The 19,021-nt window shown below is 39.2% G+C and overlaps 1 protein-coding gene across 15 annotated transcripts in view; it reads right to left on the reverse strand.

The window, feature by feature from the left end:
* The window catches only part of UNC80 (unc-80 homolog, NALCN channel complex subunit), a 222,378-nt gene that overhangs the window by 160,940 nt on the left and 42,417 nt on the right, over positions 1-19,021 (reverse strand). For 13 of the 15 annotated variants that reach the window (XM_043445611.1, XM_043445610.1, XM_043445615.1 and 10 more), the window contains exons 12-17: positions 17,679-17,947; positions 16,235-16,603; positions 10,835-10,981; positions 5,267-5,414; positions 2,899-3,047; positions 576-742 (exon numbers count right to left, since the gene is read on the reverse strand). In XM_043445611.1, the coding sequence (XP_043301546.1) occupies positions 576-742; positions 2,899-3,047; positions 5,267-5,414; positions 10,835-10,981; positions 16,235-16,603; positions 17,679-17,947 (1,249 nt within the window). The remainder of the gene's footprint in view (positions 1-575; positions 743-2,898; positions 3,048-5,266; positions 5,415-10,834; positions 10,982-16,234; positions 16,604-17,678; positions 17,948-19,021) is intronic. The other 2 variants (XM_043445612.1, XM_043445623.1) reach the window with 1 other exon arrangement.

The following is a 19,021-nucleotide window of genomic DNA, read 5'->3' on the forward strand; positions in this document are numbered from 1 at the left end:
AATTTCCGAGGCAAGAATACTGGAATTGGTTGCCATTTCCTTTTCCAGGGGATCTTCCTGACCCAGGAAGTGAGCCCATGTTTCCTGCATTGGCAGGCAGAATCTTTACTACTAAGCCACCTGCAAAGCCCTTAAATTCATGTTTACTAGAAGAAAACAGAATTGGACATGTCTCAGCCGTTTATCTTTTCACCATGTTAAAAATATTACTTACTGAACAGAATGATATGGTATCAGTAATTGCTTTTTCTTTCTGGACAAAAAATATAAGTTATACCTATTGAAGGGACTAAAACATAGATAACATTTTACCATATAAGTAAGAGCTATGAAGTAAGGTTCCAGTGTATGAAAGTTCGGGATCAACTGAGGTCTGATTCATACCGAGGCAGCATTTGTTTGATAGGAAACTCATCCGCTTTCTAAGCTGCAGCTGGGCCACTGCCAGTGGTATCGCTCATACAGGACAGTCCTTCATCCCTGCCCTGGAATTTCACATCATGAAACAATACAACAGGACATTATATTCTACAGACTGGGCAAACCCTCATATTCAGAGAGCTCAAGCTTCCAACCTTTTTCCTCTTCCAGGCTTAGATTCCGGTTCATTTTCCTCCACCTTTTTCCCTGGTGCCAACTTCTCAGCACTGTCAAGCAAAGCGCTGAGGGCCACTCTCCTGAAGACATTCCCATGGGCCTCCTTGATAAACTGGACCAGCTGACGGATGTCACAATACAGCCCCTATTTGGAGGCCAGAAGGAAAGTGTGGGAAAAGAAAGATAGTTGTGTCTTTGAAGAATATTCATAGGAAGAGGGGTGGAAGGTAATTCCTTGGACTTAGATGAGCCTTGGGATCATAAAAGGAAGACAAATTACTACAGTGCAACTAATGGTATCCTGTCCCTCCACTGTTCCTATGGTAACATTACCAAAAACCTTGCCTGTCATTTTTAGTATGAAAAAGGATGGTCACCATGTTACATATTTAGAAAGTTGGCTGTGATATTAGAAAGACATCAGTTTACACTTTTTTTTCATTTATTTTTATTAGTTGGAGACGCTTTTGTAACAATTGAATCTCCAAACTTTTAATTATATCTCTTGGGACTACTCTTAGATGCCTGCAAAAATAAGGGAATCAGAATTTTGTCTAGATTACAGATTTCATTCGCTGTTCAACTTCTCCAAATTTTCAGCATCACTGTGATAAATTATGCTAAACCTTCTAGACAATTCTAATAGAGCCTTACATTCAAGGATGATACATTTTTCTACATAGTCTTAACAAATAATATGTATGTTGTAGCCCATTTGAGCATGAACTTGACAATAGACTTGCAAAGACACAAGGCTATTAAAACCAACGTATTAGTGATTCAACATTTAATGCAGGACTTTTTTCTTTTTTTTTAAGGTATTAAGCTTTGCATTCAGCATTTCCCCATCTGTCTTCTCTAAGAAGGTAGTTAGTATATTCTTCTTAGGAAAGGTTCATGACAAAGAAGAACATAGAAGCCTAAAAAACACCTTAGAGCTTTGGGCCTCAAAATCTAAGACCACTGGGACAGTTATGCCCACAATCTTTAGAAAAGCAGAAGGAAGGGCCACTGAGGAGAACATAAGGTATCCTTTTGGTCCTGTGAGAAGAAGGCCTTATGCTCTCACTCATGTGGTAGCTCCTCCATGGAAGGCAAGACTCCAAAATCAAGGGTTCCACATTCACCAGAGTGCCCATCCCTAAGCAGCAGAGAGCACCATGTGAACTAACAGAAATAACTGATGTTTGAAACCCATGGAGCCTCACCACAAGCCCTGGGTCCTGCCTAAGACTTGAGAATATTTGCCCTACTCTCTGAAGTTGGGAGACCCAAGAATGACTGAGGTTCAACTTCTAGCCATTCTGGTGGAATGGAGGTTCAAAGCCAAATTTAAATTGATTTAAATAAAATTAAGAAATGTAGTATTTCTTCTATACATGTGCATGTAGGGTAAGACTTATAAGAGCTCACATATACTATAATCCACTTGTCAAATTACTTCTTGCCATGACCAAACTGAACACCTGGATGGTATGCAAGTTATTCTCAACCTCCGAGAACCTTGTTGGGAGGCTTGACAATCAGCAAAATCAAATTCCTTTTCATTCAGAATTTTGTTCTGTTTATCTCAAGTGAATACATAGTTTCAATGATTTAAAATAACTTAAAACTATTTCTCTGATTTAAGTAGATTAGCAGTGTCCATATATGTCAATGAGCTGATTTCTGCATAGGAGTCAGTATAGCTAACAGATTAGTAAGATACAGAAATGCTTCTTTACTCCTCTGAGAGACCTGAATTCATTTAGTCATATCATGTGTCAGTCTTCATCTATATTTTACTATCCCAAACCACAATCTTCTTGGCAGCAATAAACACTAATCTTTTAAAACCTGGCGCTCTCTACTTGTGGCCTTGGTGATTTAATTAACACAGTCTTTTGTGAAGTGTAGCTAAAAGATTAGTGTTTGATAAAAAAGACAAAACCCATTTCAGCAGCATATCTGAATTAGTTATAAAGTAAATGCGGTTTCAAACAAAAGCTTGGTATAACACTCTTTAGTATTTCACAAGCCAACATGCTGGGCTCTAGTACCTGCTTCTGAAGGGCTTGAAATACTTGGCAACTATTTCACCAATTACCACAGAACCTCTGAGATGGAAGAGATAAGCCTATTTGCAGGTATGATGACAAGTGACAGGGAGGAGAAAGGTATTGCTGGGTTTCTACTGTGAGTTGCTGGTGACACTGGGAAAATACATAGATATTTTAACTTTATAGTTTTAGATTTCAACTTCTCTTTCTCAAGGTCACGGCATAAGACTGAGAACTTCTGTGGGAGGAAAAGGTATCTCACCAGATTCTCAGGGCTGTGCAATTCATGAGTAGTTGAAGCGCAGCGTGTGATGAGGGATTTAAACATCGCACTGACGACAATGCCTTCCACATTTTGGGCTGTGGATTTGTTGTCCACCGTGGTGAAGTTATTTCCGAACCCAGCCTTGTCTGGAATGCAAAGGCACCAATTAAAGGCAGTGTTTCCTTTCAGATACAATGTTTAAAGAAGTAATGAAGTACTTGGCATCCAGGAATTAGTGAAGGGCTACACAAAATATTGGCAACCCACTTCAGTATTCTTGTCTAAAAATTTCATGGACAGAGGAGCCTGGTGGACTGCAGTCCATGGGGTTGCAAAGAGTCAGACATAACCAAGCAACTGAGCATGCACACACAAAAAATACAGAACCAGAGGATTAAAGACACTCCAGATTTGATCATCTCTGTGAGGATTTAGAAATAAACAGCTCATAATCTCCTTCAGGGTTATTACTATGACAAAATCTATCACTTAGTGGATATTTTTGTCAATAAATCTTAGCAACAAAAAGAGGACAACTGTTGACCCTAACAAAAATTTTTAAACCTAAGTAGTGTTTAGATAGACAATAATTTTTTAAAAAGATGATTTACTAAGTGGTCCCTCAATGGAGACAGACTTGATTTGCCTTTTTTGGTGGTGACGAACGCTGATTTCCCAGCGGAAATTGTTCAGTCTGTGAGAAGGGGAGTGAGGTAGGGCCAAGTAGGTGAGTGGGCAGTGGAGGGAAGAGATGAGACAGGGCCCTGGAGGGGAATTAACACCAGCCCCAGAAACCAAAAATGAGACTGAGTTCTGGACAAAAGCTATACAAGACTTCTAGAAGCTTCTTGCCTCCAGAGACTCCACGGGCATATAAAATGGAAAAATCTACAACCTCTCCTGGAGCCACCTCCTAACTCATTCACACATGAAATGCCACTGAGCTGAGGCCATCACCCACTGTGGCACTTTATGCCAGTTTTTCCCATTTCCATGGACACTTCGGGTGTTCTGTGGACTTGCGAGAGTATTGCAAGCTTGCAAGCCACCTGTGGACTGTAGGGGCCAGTTACCTGCAGCTTCAAGACAGATTAGACAGGAATGTGTGCATCTGCTGGATGATTCACTATGAGCCACTTAACCTTCTCTAGAATCTCAGCGGGAATCCATCACTTTAAAGTGTTGATTACATACTTTATGACTAACCTCTCACTGTCTGCATCAAAGGGCTGTGGGTTATCTTTAGACTTTACATTACAGAAAGAAATGTCTTAGTCTGCTCTTACAATTTCTATCTCAGGTTTAAAAAGAGAAAAAAATGCAATCAAGAATTTCTCTTGTAGAATCTCAACTCCAACTTTTATGTCATTTTTTTCAATTTGTTATGTGCTTGGATTAAAGCAACTTCAATAACATAGGTTATTTCAGGGAATCTATAGGGGAACAATATTTTCCTTTAATGTGAAAACCAAACAATAAAGCCTGGGGTACAAACAGAAAAACTTTCTAAATCCATCAAACACAGCTCCATTGTAATCTAATCAACCACTATCACATTAATACTATATAAATCATAAAAACCTGTACTAAAAAGATGTTTCTTCCAAGGCTTTAAATTAAAATGTGTATTTTACTCAACTCAGGCTTCATGCATCACCTTCATTTCATTCATTACTGCATTTGTATTCAAGTGGTATTGAAAGTGTTCATTTATTGTGGATGCCATTTGTAAGTTCATTGGTCTATCCGTGTAATATAGGGCTCCATGATGGAGTTTTCTTAAAGCCATAAAGCTATAGTTTATGGGCCTATCTGTAGATCCCTTCGTCCATTTTTTGTTTGTTTGTTTGTTTTTAATTCAGCGTACGTGTATATCGAAGTTACATTACTACTATGTTTACTACAGTCATTTTTTCTCTTTCCTATTTTATGTTGTGAAAAAATCACCGGGCACATAAAAAGTGCTCGCTTCCTTTTGTTGAACTAATGAAAATATTCTTTTGTTCCTTGATCCTTGCCTCAGCAGTCATACAACAAAGTCTTCTGAGACAGAGGCGTGCTGTGAGCATCGTGTGAGGATGGTGGCTCTACAGGTGAGATGTCATGGCTATACCGAGTTGAATTCCCATTTGCTGAGAGCTAAGCTGTCCTCAAAAAGCCTCCAAAATGTATCATCAGAGATGATGGGCAAGCTTCTCGCATTTATATTTTATTACACACAGGACTCACACATGCATGCACACACACACACAGAACATATATCTTTTCCTCTCCATTCTATTACCACAGATTTAGGGCGTCTCAGAAACACTACCTGCTTCACCTGGCAGCGATTTCTCCTAGAACTCGGCCCAGCTTTACTTACTGTCAGTGACCGGCTCCATACAAAATCCTAGCAAAGCATGCAAGAAGTCCACTACGTTATTGAGAGAGTCCTTGTTCACATAATCCCTCATGGTTTGTCGGAACTGCATCTTATCTAGCTTGTATAACTTAGTGAGGCAGTTTTGGGCCTGCAAGGAAGGAAGAAAAGTGAAGAAGTCACAGGTACCAGCTTACACTGGGGATACCAACTGGTCTCAGACAGAAGCCTTCAGAAGGCAAAGGTCCCCATGCACCCCTCCTGGATGGTAATTTGCCAGCTCTGCCAGCCCCTCGCATCTGAGACTGAGACGAGCAGAGACAGGCTGGGGAGATGACTTTGAGAAGGGCTTCTTCTCAGGAAAAACCCCAAACTAAAGGCTAATGCTGCCCCAGGAATAGCTCAGTATTTTTGCCAAGATCAAGATTTTAAGATATCAATGAAAAAAAGTGTAAAATTGATGTAGGTGATAGGATTGGTAATCAAGGATTAGAAACTTCAGAGGCTTTACACAGGGAGAAGAAGCCAACCTCCCCCACACTCAGCTATTTTGAATTTAAATCAATTTAATAGAGGCCATGAGGCTTCCCAAGTGGCACTTGTGGTACAGAGTTTGCCTGCCAATGCAGGACACACAGAGACACAGGTTCGATCCCTGGGTCCAGAAGAGGGCATGGCAACCCACTCTAGTATGTTTGCCTGGAGAATCCCATGGGCAGAGGAGGCTGGTGGGCTACAGCCCAAATGGTCATAAAGAGTCAGACATGACTGAAGTGACTTAAAACAACAGATGGCATGAGGGGGCTCTAGGAAGTGTTTATCCAGAGTTCTCTTATACGGTCAGGAGGGAAAGACCCTTGAGACATGAAAGAGACATAAAATAAAGCAAGCTTAGTTTGTTTATTTCTGTGTCTGCTTTTGAATATGGAAGTTTGGTATTTAAATAGAAGTTGGCCTTAAGGATACGAAAACCAATTGACCGTGCCTTAGGCCCTGCTACACAAAAATGTATTTCTTATGATCCAGCAAACAATTTTGTCATCTAGCAAAGGAAAAGGGAGTAATTCGCACCATCAGAACAAACAAAGTCACAATCATTGGCTGGAGAAGGTCACAGACAGGACACACCAATGCTATCTGGGACCCTCGGGGGGCCCCCGAGTCCCCTCCTACCTTTGAGAGAAAAATCACATTTGTGCAGTGCTTTGCTGTTTAAAATATGGATTGTAAATGCATAGCATTTGACTTTCACACTTCTCTATGACTTGAAGAGTTTCCCTGTGTTACAGTGGAGGAAACTGTGACTCAAAGAAATCAAGGACTTTGTCCAAGCTAATGCACCAAGTTTCACAGCAGAGCCAAAATCAGAAGCCAGGGTCTTGCCTCCTCAGAGTGGTTATACTTCTCATAATATATTGATAGTAGCCTCATGACTAATTTAGATAGTGACTGTTGGAGAAAATGTATTTAGATACCACCAATTACCAAAAGGAAGTGGAATGACATAACAGATTAGTTGATATCTTGTATAAGGCAAGATCATCTTAAAAAAGAATGTCCTTACCAATGGAAAGAAATGGGAAAATGATACTGTGAAATGAAACTGTGGAAAATTCTGAAAGAGATGGGAATACCAGACCACCTGACCTGCCTCCTGAGAAATCTGTATGCAGGTCAGGAAGCAACAGTTAGAACTGGACATAGAACAGACTGGTTCCAAATAGGGAAAGGAGTACATCAGAGCTGCATATTGGCACCCTGCTTATTTAACTTATACGCAGAGTACATCAAGAGAAATGCTGGGCTGAATGAAGCACAAGCTGGAGTTAACATTGCTGGAAGAAATATCAATAACCTCAGATATGCAAATGATGTTACCCTTATGCCAGAAAACAAAGAAGAACTAAAGACCCGCTTGATGAAAGTGAAAAAGAAGAGTGAAAAAGTTGTCTTAAAACTCAACATTCGGAAAACTAAGATCATGTCATCCGGTCCCATCAGTTCATGGCAAATGGATGGGGAAACAGTGGAAACAGCAGCTGACTTTATTTTGGGGGGCTCCAAAATCACTGCAGATGGTGACTGCAACCATGAAATTAAAAGACACTTGCTCCTTGGAAGAAAAGCTATGACCAACCTAGACAGCATATTAAAAAAAAGAGACATTACTTTGCCAACAAAGGTCCATCTAGTCAAAGCTATGGTTTTTCCAATAGTCACATATGGATGTGAGAGTTGGACTATAGAGAAAGCTGAGTGCCGAAGAATTGATGCTTTTGAACTGTGGTATTGGAGGAGACTCTTGAGATTCCCTTGGACAGCAAGGAGATCGAACCAGTCCATCCTAAAGGAAATCAGTCCTGAATATTCATTGGAAGGACTGATGCTGAAACTGAAACTCCAATACCACCTGATGTGAAGAACTGACTCATTTGAAAAGACCCTGATGCTGGGAAAGATTGAAGGCAGGAGAAGAAGGGGATGACAGAGGATGAGATGGTTGGATGGCATCACTGACTCAGTGGACATGAGTTTAAGTAAACTCCGGGAGTTGGTGATGGAGAGGGAGGCCTGTCATGCTGTCGTCCATGGGGTCACAAAGAGGTGGACACAACTGATCAACTGAACTGAACTGAACTGAGTTGAGGGAGAAAATCTACAATCAAGAAAAAACAGTTGGCTTAGTGAGGATAACCTTAATGGAGAATTTGGACAACCAGGCAGAAGCAAGGACAGCAATTTGTGAGAATTGGGTCCTTAATGGTGGGTCAGAGGATAATTTAAGTTACATCACCATTTTGACAAATCAAGGCCCAGAGAAAAGTTCTTAGAACTCTGGAAAGGAAAGATTATAAAAGGTTGAAACTTGTAATTAGCAATGGCTTCTTGTTGTGACCTTGCCATCTATATCACAAAGTCAGGAGGATTTTTTTTTTTCCTTTCATTTTTCCTTTACTAGGTCGAGAAATTGGGTGTTTTTATTCCAGAGGCTACTGGTTGATCAAACCAGTCAATCCTAAAGGAAATCAGTCCTGAATATTCATTGAAAGGACTGATGCTGAAGCTCCAATACTTTGGCCACCTGATGGGAAGAACTGACTCATTGGAAAAGACCCTGATGCTGGGAAAGATTGAAGGCAGGAGGAGAAGGGGACAAAAAAGGATGACATGGTTGGATGGCATCACTGACTCAATGGACATGAGTTTGAGCAAGTTCTGGGAGTTGGTGATGGAGAGGGAAGCCTGGCATGCTGCAGTCCATGGAGTCTCAAAGAGTTAGACATGACTGGGCAACTGAACTGAACTGAATTCTAGAGAGGCTACTCATTTCTAGATCTCAAGCAATTTTTTTTTCTTATAAAATTAATGCTGTTTGCTATAAAATGAAGTTTTAAAGTACTTCTCTATAAAATACACCAAAAAAGGCATAGTTTCAAATCTCTTCTTTAGAGGCCATTACAATGTCTGAATGAATTCAACTGAAAGTCTCAGAAAGAATCAGAATATCAAACTGTAAGTATTTTGATTCTGAATGAATATTCTAAACTTCTCCAAGAGATATAAAGAGTGAATTCCCTTTCAATAATTTGGGACTACAAGCTAATGATTAAACTATTCTAAGAAACATCCTGGAATTACTAGGCACTTTGATGAATACCATTGTGATAATAATTGGTTTATTAAAAAAATAAAAGTATAGTGGACTTGATCTGGTAGAGGTAAGAAATATTCTTATGCATTTAAAGCTAAGTAACTTCTGAAAATCCAATGCCAGGTAAATCTGGAAATATTTAGCTTCTTGAATTAGACATTCCCAGGGGAGATTTCTCAAATTTCTATCTCATGGACTATGTGTTTACTAAGCATGGATAAGTAAATATAATCCCAATAATGAGTATAAAACTGGGCTACAAGAAAATGGAGGTACTGCCATATAAGTCAACAAAGTTTAGAAGGCAAGTAGAAAACTGGATATCCTGATAGGAAACACTCAGTACTCTTGAGAGAAGAAAACATGGTGACTAAGCAGTAACAATAATCTCACAAGTGGCTTCTGATCCAACTAGCCCTAACCTTCTCCACATGTAGAAAGACAGTTCCTGATATCAGAACCAGTTTATAACTCCAGCTACAGCATGACGCTTCTTTTTTTATTTTGGTATTTCATTTCATAGAATTAGTTTTCTGCATGAGATGTGATGCAATTTTAGCCTTGAGGGCATTTATTCATACTGATAGAATAAAAATCAAAGACCCAAAATCATAAACATATATGCAATGATGGGGGCAAATGTCAGCTTCTACTGCATTATTATTTATCATTTTGATTTCTTAAAATTTGGGGCCCCAAAATCTAGATCTTGGTCAAAGTTTTCAAGTTTCAGAATTTAGAGAAAGTAATTATTATGAATAACCCCCCCCCGACATACAAATAATAAACTAATATGACACAATAGAATAGAAAAAAAAGAGAATAATATATAAATGGGTAGGTAGGTAGATGACCGATTAAAAAAGAAAGCCAGCATGCTGAAACTGTGTGAATATTTCATGACAAAACCTAATACCAAAGAAAAATGGCTGGCATTAGATTTTGACATGACCCTAAAACTCTGCTAAGATATGCCAAAGGGTTTCCTAGACTCAAATTTGCATCAAACTCTTATTTGTCATGCTGCGATTCATGGGGTCGCAAAGAGTCGGACATGACTGAGCGACTGAACTGAACTGAACTGATTTTCTTATTATTTCAATTCCAAATATGTATGAGGCAACTCTTCCAGCTTGAACTTGTTGTAGAGGTGGGTTATTGCCCAAGTCTGAAGGGAAAAGTAGTCATCAGCAGAGGCAAGTGAAAATGAGCTAGAGTTATATTTCCATGTTCCATTACAAGAATTATTTTTTGCAAACCTCAGGGCAGAGTTTCAAGTTTCACACAGTTCAAAGGGATGTGATCATAAATATTGGGTTGGCCAAAAAAGTTCATCTGAATTTTCCTTAAGGTGTTATGAAAAAATCTGAAGGAAATTTCTGGCCAACCCAATATTTAGCAGCCAAGGTTCATTGTCAAACCAAGCAGCCAGAAAATGGTTACTTTTGTAGTCCTGTTTTGTCCCAATAAGGGCCATTTTCCATATCTAAAAACAACAAACTCCATCTGAAAGGTGGATCCCTTTTTCTAATACAAAATATGCTTCCATAATACCCAGGCAGGTGATTAAAAAGTCATTTGTCACAGACTATCAGAAGTTTGCTAAATATATTCATTTTTGCAATGTTCTTTCAAACTATAATTCACATGTTCCAATTATACATCCTTTTACCAACTGGGAGCTGGCCTGCCCTAGGCAGGAGGCAGAAGTTATTTTCCCAATTAAACTTTCCTAAGCCTGGGTTTTAGATGTTTTGAGATTATCTTATGGGAATTCTCCCACCTTATGACAGCATTAATTACCCTCACAAAACAAACTCTTTTTTCAAGGAACACTGACCCTCATTGTCAAAGGACTCATTCCTAATTTGAAAGGAGGGAAGACGAAGAGGAAATGGAATCTACTTTAATTCTCTTACATTCTCCCGGAATACCTGGTGTCTCAGACGATCTCCAGAGAGCCCTCGATGTCCTTCTCCACAACCATAGGCACATCCCAGGGATTTCACGATTTTGATGAGCATGGTTAGAGCAAGCCTATGGTTGCTTACAGGTGTACTTTCATCCTAGCACCCAGAATGAGAGAGAAAGAGGATTCTGTTTATTTAGTTACTTAGTTTCTTTTGCTACTGAAACTCTATTTTATTATTAAACCAAGTATATGTTTTATAGTGAGCCCCTGAAGTTTGGGAAATAGAATTGTCAAGGGCTCAACAGGGAGGCTAACTTTTAGAAAATCTAGAATGTGATTTATAAGAAAGAAAAATATTTATGCATTTTGAATACCCTCTAGTGATACAGGATATGGATGTAGACCTCTTCAGTAGAAGACGTGCTTTCATAACGCTTGACAGGTGATCAGAATGACTGTCTAGAGAAGGACAGTGTGGACTATCAATGATAAAGGCAAACAGCTTTTTCCAGAAGGTACCTTTACCAGCAGTGTTCCGATAGTATCACTAGGCAAGGATTTTTGCTAAATTTCTGGAACTGCTTAAAGTCTGAAACTTTGAAATCATGTGGAATTTCTGGCATTTTTGAAGGATTTTTCTAATTTTTTTTGCTTTTGCTGTATTATAATACTCATGTATAAACAAAGGGAAAATAAAAAAATTTTTTGTAAATATTCAGCATGGGTTCTTCATTTGAGGTTAAATAGGAAGTCCCCTATTTATAGGGGACTGTTATTATCCTCTCTTTTGACTCATATAATCCTTGCTTTAAGTGGAGAACATAGCTTCCAGAAAACCCTTGAATTGTTTCCAAAGAAGCATAAGGAAGCTGTTGCTAAGGAATGATGCAGATCTGCACCATAACCTTCAGGAAGCTTCAACCTTCCTCGGTCCTTCTAGTGACTCTCTGCTGTCAGCACAGCCACCTGAGAGTCCAGCTCCTGCTCCTTAATTGCACATGACGTTAGATAAATGAACGAATCTCTTTGTGTTTTAGTTTTCCCACCTGTGAATTGAGGATCTTAATAGCTTCCCTTCCTACTTCATCAGTTTACTGTGCCAAATATAAAATAATGAATAAGGCTTGATCTGTAAATTGTGAAGGGCTTTTCCACAGTCATATGCTCAGGTTGATACATAAACTTTGGGGCCATCCACATAGAACACTCAAAAGCAGGGAGGGTGTGTCAGGTATGAGAGTTATCTAGACATCATGTGCTGTTCATTATGTGATGAGACACTCTCTCTGCTCCCCTAATGTTATGTAACTGGGTCATTTTTTTTTCTAACCAAAGGCTCAGGTAGTGGCTGTGACGCCCAGAAACGCCCCCCTTCAGAACTGAACAGTCATTCTCTGAGCTGCTGGAAGTATTCAGTTCCATTCAGTCGCTCAGTCGTGTCCGACTCTTTCCCACCCCATGAACCGCAGCACGCCAGGCCTCCCTGTCCATCAACAACTCCTGGAGTTTACCCAAACTCATGTCCATTGAGTCGGTGATGCCATCCAACCATCTCACCCTCTGTCGTCCCCTTCTCCTGCCACGAATCAAGGCTGGAAGTACTGATGGCTGATAACTCTCAGGTGAGCTCCTCTTCAGGCATTGCCCTTAGCTAAAGAGATCTGCCTTGACCCACGTTATGCTCTCCTCCTGGAAGCAGTCCGCCTCCAATGACCGGCCAAGGGCATAAAGAGGGTTAGGAGGGAGGTCATGGAATAAGGTGGGCTCCCTTACTTTACCCAGGGGTTACTTTGAAGAACCATCCCAACTCTGGGGTCCCCTGTGTAAGGGGCTGAAGCCTGTGTTACAACTACATTGCAATTCAGCTTCTCTCTTGGCTCCATCCCACTTTTTTTACATTTCACAGATGTCGATCCCAAGTGGACATCCCAACAAACCTCCTGCACACATCTCTTTGTCCGAGTCTGTTTCTTGGGAACTCTGCAGCTCAGATGCTTGCAAATGGAAGACTCAAACATACATATATATACACAGACATAGAACACACATATATTTATTTATTTATAGGTACATATATTCCACCAGTGGCTTCCCTGGTGGTTCAGAGGGTAAAGTCACCTGTCAATGCAGGTGACTCAGGTTCACTCCCTGGGTCAGGAAGATCCCCAGGAAAAGGGAATAGCAACCCACTTCATTATTCTTGGCTAGAGAATCCCATGGACAGAGGAGCCTGGCGGGCTATAGTCCATGGGGTCACAAAAAGTCTGACATGACTGAGCTGACTAATACTTTCACTTTCCTATACCAATTCAGAAATGTTTTAAGTTTAAATTAAAATCTTAGCTCCATAACCTTGGGCAAGCTACTTAACACCCTATGCCTCACGAAAGGGGAATCATAAAATACCCGTCTCACAGAGTTTGTGAGGCAAAATAAGTAAGGTGCATAATAATAGCAAAACCAGTGTTAATGATTATTTCTAGGTGTGCTGTGCCTAGTCACTTAGTTGTGTCCAACTCTTTGCAACTCCGTGGACTATAGCCCACCAGGCTTCTCTGTCCAAGGGATTCTCCAGGCAAGAATACTGGGGTAGGTTGCCATGCCCTCCCTCCAGGGGATCTTCCCAACCCAGGGATCGAATCCGGGTCTCCCTCACTGCAGGTGGATTCTTTACAAGCTGAGCTACCAGGGAAGCCCATTTCTAGGTGTGAGGCACTGCTATCCTTTTGGGCAACTTTGTGCAAATTAGAAAAGGCACTGTTCTGGGAGGATGAATTAGAAGAAGTGAGTAGTAGGCACCTTCTACTAAAAGGTGCCTCTTAGTAGAAGCAGGCTTGACTGGCCCTGATTTCAGTCCTGCCTGGCCTCCTTAGCAGAGAGCTCTTGTGGAGTACACAGCCTGTGTGGCCAGAGGCAGTCGTGCCTCAGAAAAGGTCACCCTGGGAAAGAGCTGATTTGGAAGACTGACTTATGAACATTCAAAAACCATTAAATATTCCTTTAAAAAAATTCCTAGCTCCCAAAGCTTTTCGTAAAAAATACAAATATCTATTTGTATTTCTTCGGATCTTCAGATGTCCTTGGGATTTCAGCTCCTCCAGAAGGAGACATTCAGAAAGATGTAGCATGTTATAGGCAGAAATCAGGACACATATTAAATAACATTTCAAGTTCTCAGTACTCGTTTGCGGCAAATATAGAAATAGAAATCAGATCTTCTTTTCTGAATTAATCAATTCCCCCATGCTTCTGGTATTACTAGGTTACAAAATTAGATAAACTCCCAATTCCACTGAAAATAACAGATGGGTTGGAGGCAGTGCAGACCTGTGTGAATCACAAGTGCAATGCGCTTGACCTATGTTCAGGTACAATTTTATAAATTCTCTGCATTACAAAGAATATTATTTTGCAGGACTAATTATAGAACATTTGCATCTTTTGTGGTTGTTTTGGAGAACACATAATCTGACTTCGTAAGATCCCATCCTAATCAAAACTAACTGGTCAAAGTAACATCTATATTATCAAGTTTCTAGTGTTTATAATATCTATATATTACATATAATATCTACATTACATAGAATAGATTTATATTTATATAATATAATAGATTAATAATATCTAGATTATATATAATATCTAGATAGGCAAGACATTTGTAGCTCTTTAATAAAAAATTAGATGTGAATACTAGTTCGGTGTAATTTTAGAACTAAAACAAAACCCAAACAGAAACAAAATACTAATAATAAACTTCATAAATCCTCAATAAACATAACAAGGGATGGAACCTATATCTCATGTCTCCTGCATTGGCAGGCCAGTTCTTCACCACTAGCACCACCTGGGAAGCCCCAAACATAACAAAGCCTCATCAATTTAGAAAATATGTAAGTTTTACTGATAAGAGCTTATCAAAATTTGACAACTTTTATTTTTCCTATTTTCCCTTGAATCTTGTGACACAATGACATAGTTCTATCTATTGTCTCTTTGAGTTGCCACCTAGATTGACAGGTAAAACAATTTTAAATTAAGAATCTTACTATTTGCTGTGTTTATAAATGTGGTCCTTATACTTTGTATTTGTTTCCTAATTCCTACATAACTTTTGACTGAAAAATCCCTTAGATCTTAGGATCCAAGTTCAAATCCCTTGTGATTAATATCATCACTTTGATAATTTTCATCTACAATGAGATCTGAGGACCCTTGAATTGTCCTCAGTGATGTTTTGGAATGTAAAAGTTGGAAACATCAAGTACCAGAAGATTCTATTAGAATTGGAAGACATATAAATATGCGTGAGGCAGTAGAAGAAATCCTAAAGGAAAAGTTAGGTTCGGGAACCTAAGAATATTGCGGCAGGAATTATTGGATGAGAGTCCACAAATATTGGGAAAAATGAGGAAAGAAACATGATAAATGCAAATTAAACAGGCATGAGGTAGGACTAGAAAGAGAGGAAGGGGAAAAAAAAGAGGAAGGTACGCTGCACACCTTCAGATGTAAAAACCTGATGCCCTGCAAAAAACAACAATTTATATTTAAGATAATATGTAGGTGGTAGAACTCTGCACCGTGAAATCATTCATACTTGTAAACACTTGGCCTGATGTGTAGATTGTCACCTGTTAGAGATTCAAATCTCTTTTTTTGATTTCAATTTCTATTTTCCAACTAAGATCTCAAATTGAAATCAGCATAAATTATGTGAATATAGCTGCAGTAATTCTTATTTAAAATTCAAATTAGAAAACTAATTACTGATGCTAAGTGCTGAAATCATAAATCAGGTGTTGTCAAGTCAAAGGAAATTAAATTCAGAAACAATAATGAAAACGATAGACACCTGGGTGTGACACGCTGCGATGTAAGAGGACAAAGGCTAGTCTTCTAAACTAATGCCAAGAAATCAACTTACTAAAGAAAAATACCCCCTGTTTTTCTCTTTACCTGTGACTGAAGCAGGCTACCTAAAAATGTGCTCCTTAAATCAAGAGAAAGAACTTAATGTTCTTCAGAAGAATTATTCTGCTTATTAGAGGCTTTCAGGTGGCTCAGCAGTAAAGAACCTGCTTGCAGTGCTGGAGATGCAGGAGATGGGAGTTCAATTCCTGGATCTGGGAGATCCCCAGGAAGAGGGCATGGCACCCCACACCAGTATTCTTGTCTGGAGAATCCCATGGACGGAGGAGCCTGGTGGGCTACAGTCTATAAGGTTGCAAAGAGCTGGACATGACTTTAGTGACTGAGCATGCATGCATACTGCATGCATAAGCATACTGCTTATGATGGACTAGTGACTAGCGGCTATTGAGCCAACAAATTGCTGGCAAGCAAAAATATGGAAAGAAATCAGGAATAACCTTTCATGAGTATGCAAAAGCTGGTTCCTTCATACCTTATCTTGGTTCTTGTCATTCTTCTCATAGGGGCCACCTCCACCTCCTCCACCTCCTCCTCCATCACCTCCTCCACCTCCTCCATCACCACCTCCTCCTTCATCTCCTCCACCGTCTCCAGCTCCACTCACTGTAGGGCCCCCAAAGCCACAGGTGGAGCTTCCAGATACTCCTTTGAATTGGAAAGTTCCCTCACTTGGCCTTTTTTCTACGGTTCCATTTTCCTTGTTTTCACTCTTCTTTCTGTTCTTCTCTACACAGGGCACCACGCCAAGCTGAAGCAAGCATTCAACAATGTTCAGCGCCACATCACATATGCGAGAACTGATGTCATGGTTAAGGACAAGATAAACGGCCTTCAGAACCACCTGGGGGAAGACAAAAGTAACCAGAGAGTAATTAAGTTACTTGAATTACCTCTTCCTAAATAGATCTGGCTATTCCATTTATTGCATTTCCTTTAGGCTGTTTTATGCACGTAAGTATAAATAATTCGGGTAATTTTCAGATGATCTTATTATGCTGCATTGGAACCTTGTATATGTGCTTAATCAACAAATCACCCAAGGAATTAAAAATGTATAAGTGTGTTATCTCATTTAAGGACTCTAAAATTGCCATAATATAGACAATTAATGGAGATAACAAAGCATAATGGATTAATGGGAGAGCAATTATTTGCCCAAATGGAAACTTGTTCAACTGATTTCTAAAATCAAAGTGTTTTAATCCTCTGCCAATAATCCTTTCCACTAATAATCGGTGAAGACCAAAAGTTTCCTTAGGCATATAATAGAGGAATATTTGCAATTGCATCGTTATTTACATTCAATTTTAAATGCAAAGTATTTGCATGTTTAAATTATGTCTTTCTATTGATTTTAATATTTTAAATTATTTGCTGAGCCAGGTTCCCTAATGTGAAATAAAAAAAAAATTGTGTGAAATATATTTGTAAAATATAACAACCCTTTCATTTGCTAATAACTATAATCAAGATAGGCATTCTTGAGAATGAAGATTTAAATGTTTTAATGGACTTCTATTCATTCTCTCTTGCTGTTTGGGTGGTTTATAGTCATGTTGCCTATGTAACAAAAGAAAACAAGCAAAATTTTTTACTACTTGTCTAGAAAATGAGGGACTTAGCAAATACAAATACACAGATATTTACTAAGTGTATTCAGGATTCACTAATGTTTCTCAATTATAAAAATATTCTAATATCAGATCAAATCTAAAGTAATTCTCAAAATAAAGAAAAGGTGCATCTAAGATGGGTGATACACTCGTAAAAGGTTTTTTCTTTTTTAAGTGTAGCTTTTTCATTTAAAGACCCAACATTTCTAAGAACTTATATGTCCATTTTACCCAACATTGTAAAAACTGGACCAAAGATTCAATATCTTTTGAGTTTCAGTAAGAAAAATTCTTGCTCCGTACAGAAAGATCAAGCATGCCATTCTTGTGGACAAAGTTATTGGTCCCATCAATATGTTCTGTGTCTTCCAAGTAGCTGTAGTTTATGCAGGAGTCTGTGAGGCTTCGAGGCAGGTTTGCACATGCCAGGGGTTCGTGTGGCATCTCAGGGATGGGCACCTGGTTGCAGAGCTTCCGCATGTGCTCACTGAAAAAGTCTGCGTAGCCGACGTTGAACGATGCCAATGTGGTATTGAAGGTTGCAACTGTAATAGTGGAGATCTGAGATCGCACTAGAAAAAGGAAAGCAATGTCTTATTTCCCCCATATGAACTTACAAGATCATGTTAGACACTTAACCTACTATTTAAATCATGACCACAATCACAGCTATAGCATATATTTGATGGAGAGTCTCAAGGCTATCGTCAACTCCCATGGTATTGAGTCATGTATGATAATATCTAACGAACAATGAAGGCTATAGAAAATGTGAATTCTTAGCTGGCTTTCTTGAGACCCAGGATAGAATTTTTTTGTCTAACTGGTGCATTTTATGCAGTTAGACGATAGACCCTACTGGTTAGTTACACTGTGCTGTGCTTGGTCGCTTCAGTTGTATCCAAATCTTTGTGACCCAAGGAACTGGGGTCCACCAGGCTCCTCTGTCCATGGGATTGTCCAGGCAAGAATACTGGAGTGGGTTGCCATTTCCTTCTCCAATAGTTAAGCTAGTTTGGTTGAAATATTTCCCCACAACTTTGTAGCTGTGAAAATATTTGGTTTTATTTAATATATTTAGGCAACAAAAAACAAGATTCTTCTTTCTCTTCTGCTTAAGAATTATGGAACAAAAAAATTTTTAAATAAATAAATAAAAAAAAAGAATTATGGAACATAAATTTGTGGTGGTAACTAATAGATGTCATCAGATACTTGAAATACAGTCCAGGGAAAAGAGGGACTAAATTTATACTCATAGGTTAAGAAGAGCACAGTTTAAGAAGCCATCTTGGATTTCATCCAGAGGCATACGTTTGCTCCACATAAAGCACAGAATAGCAGCTGTCTGGAAAGGGAATCAGTGGCCTTAGAAGGTAGGGACTTTCCTCCCCTGAAGATGAACAAGCCCTTCAGAGGGATGTGACAGATGTCCTAGAAGTCTTTCCTGTAGGTCTATGCTCTAGTGAAAACAAATATAGAATGGGTTGCCCTTGTTTTTCCTCTGAGAGGCATGGTGTTCACAGTGTGCTATGCCATAGCTCTTGCTACTAAGGAAATTTTAAGGACGGCTCACAAATAATCCAGCCATAAAATACACAAATGCAAGTTTTCAAAAAGCACATGGAGCCAGATTACAATGAAAA

This window comes from Cervus canadensis, chromosome 24 (assembly GCF_019320065.1).
Source record: "Cervus canadensis isolate Bull #8, Minnesota chromosome 24, ASM1932006v1, whole genome shotgun sequence".
NCBI lineage: Eukaryota > Metazoa > Chordata > Mammalia > Artiodactyla > Cervidae > Cervus > Cervus canadensis.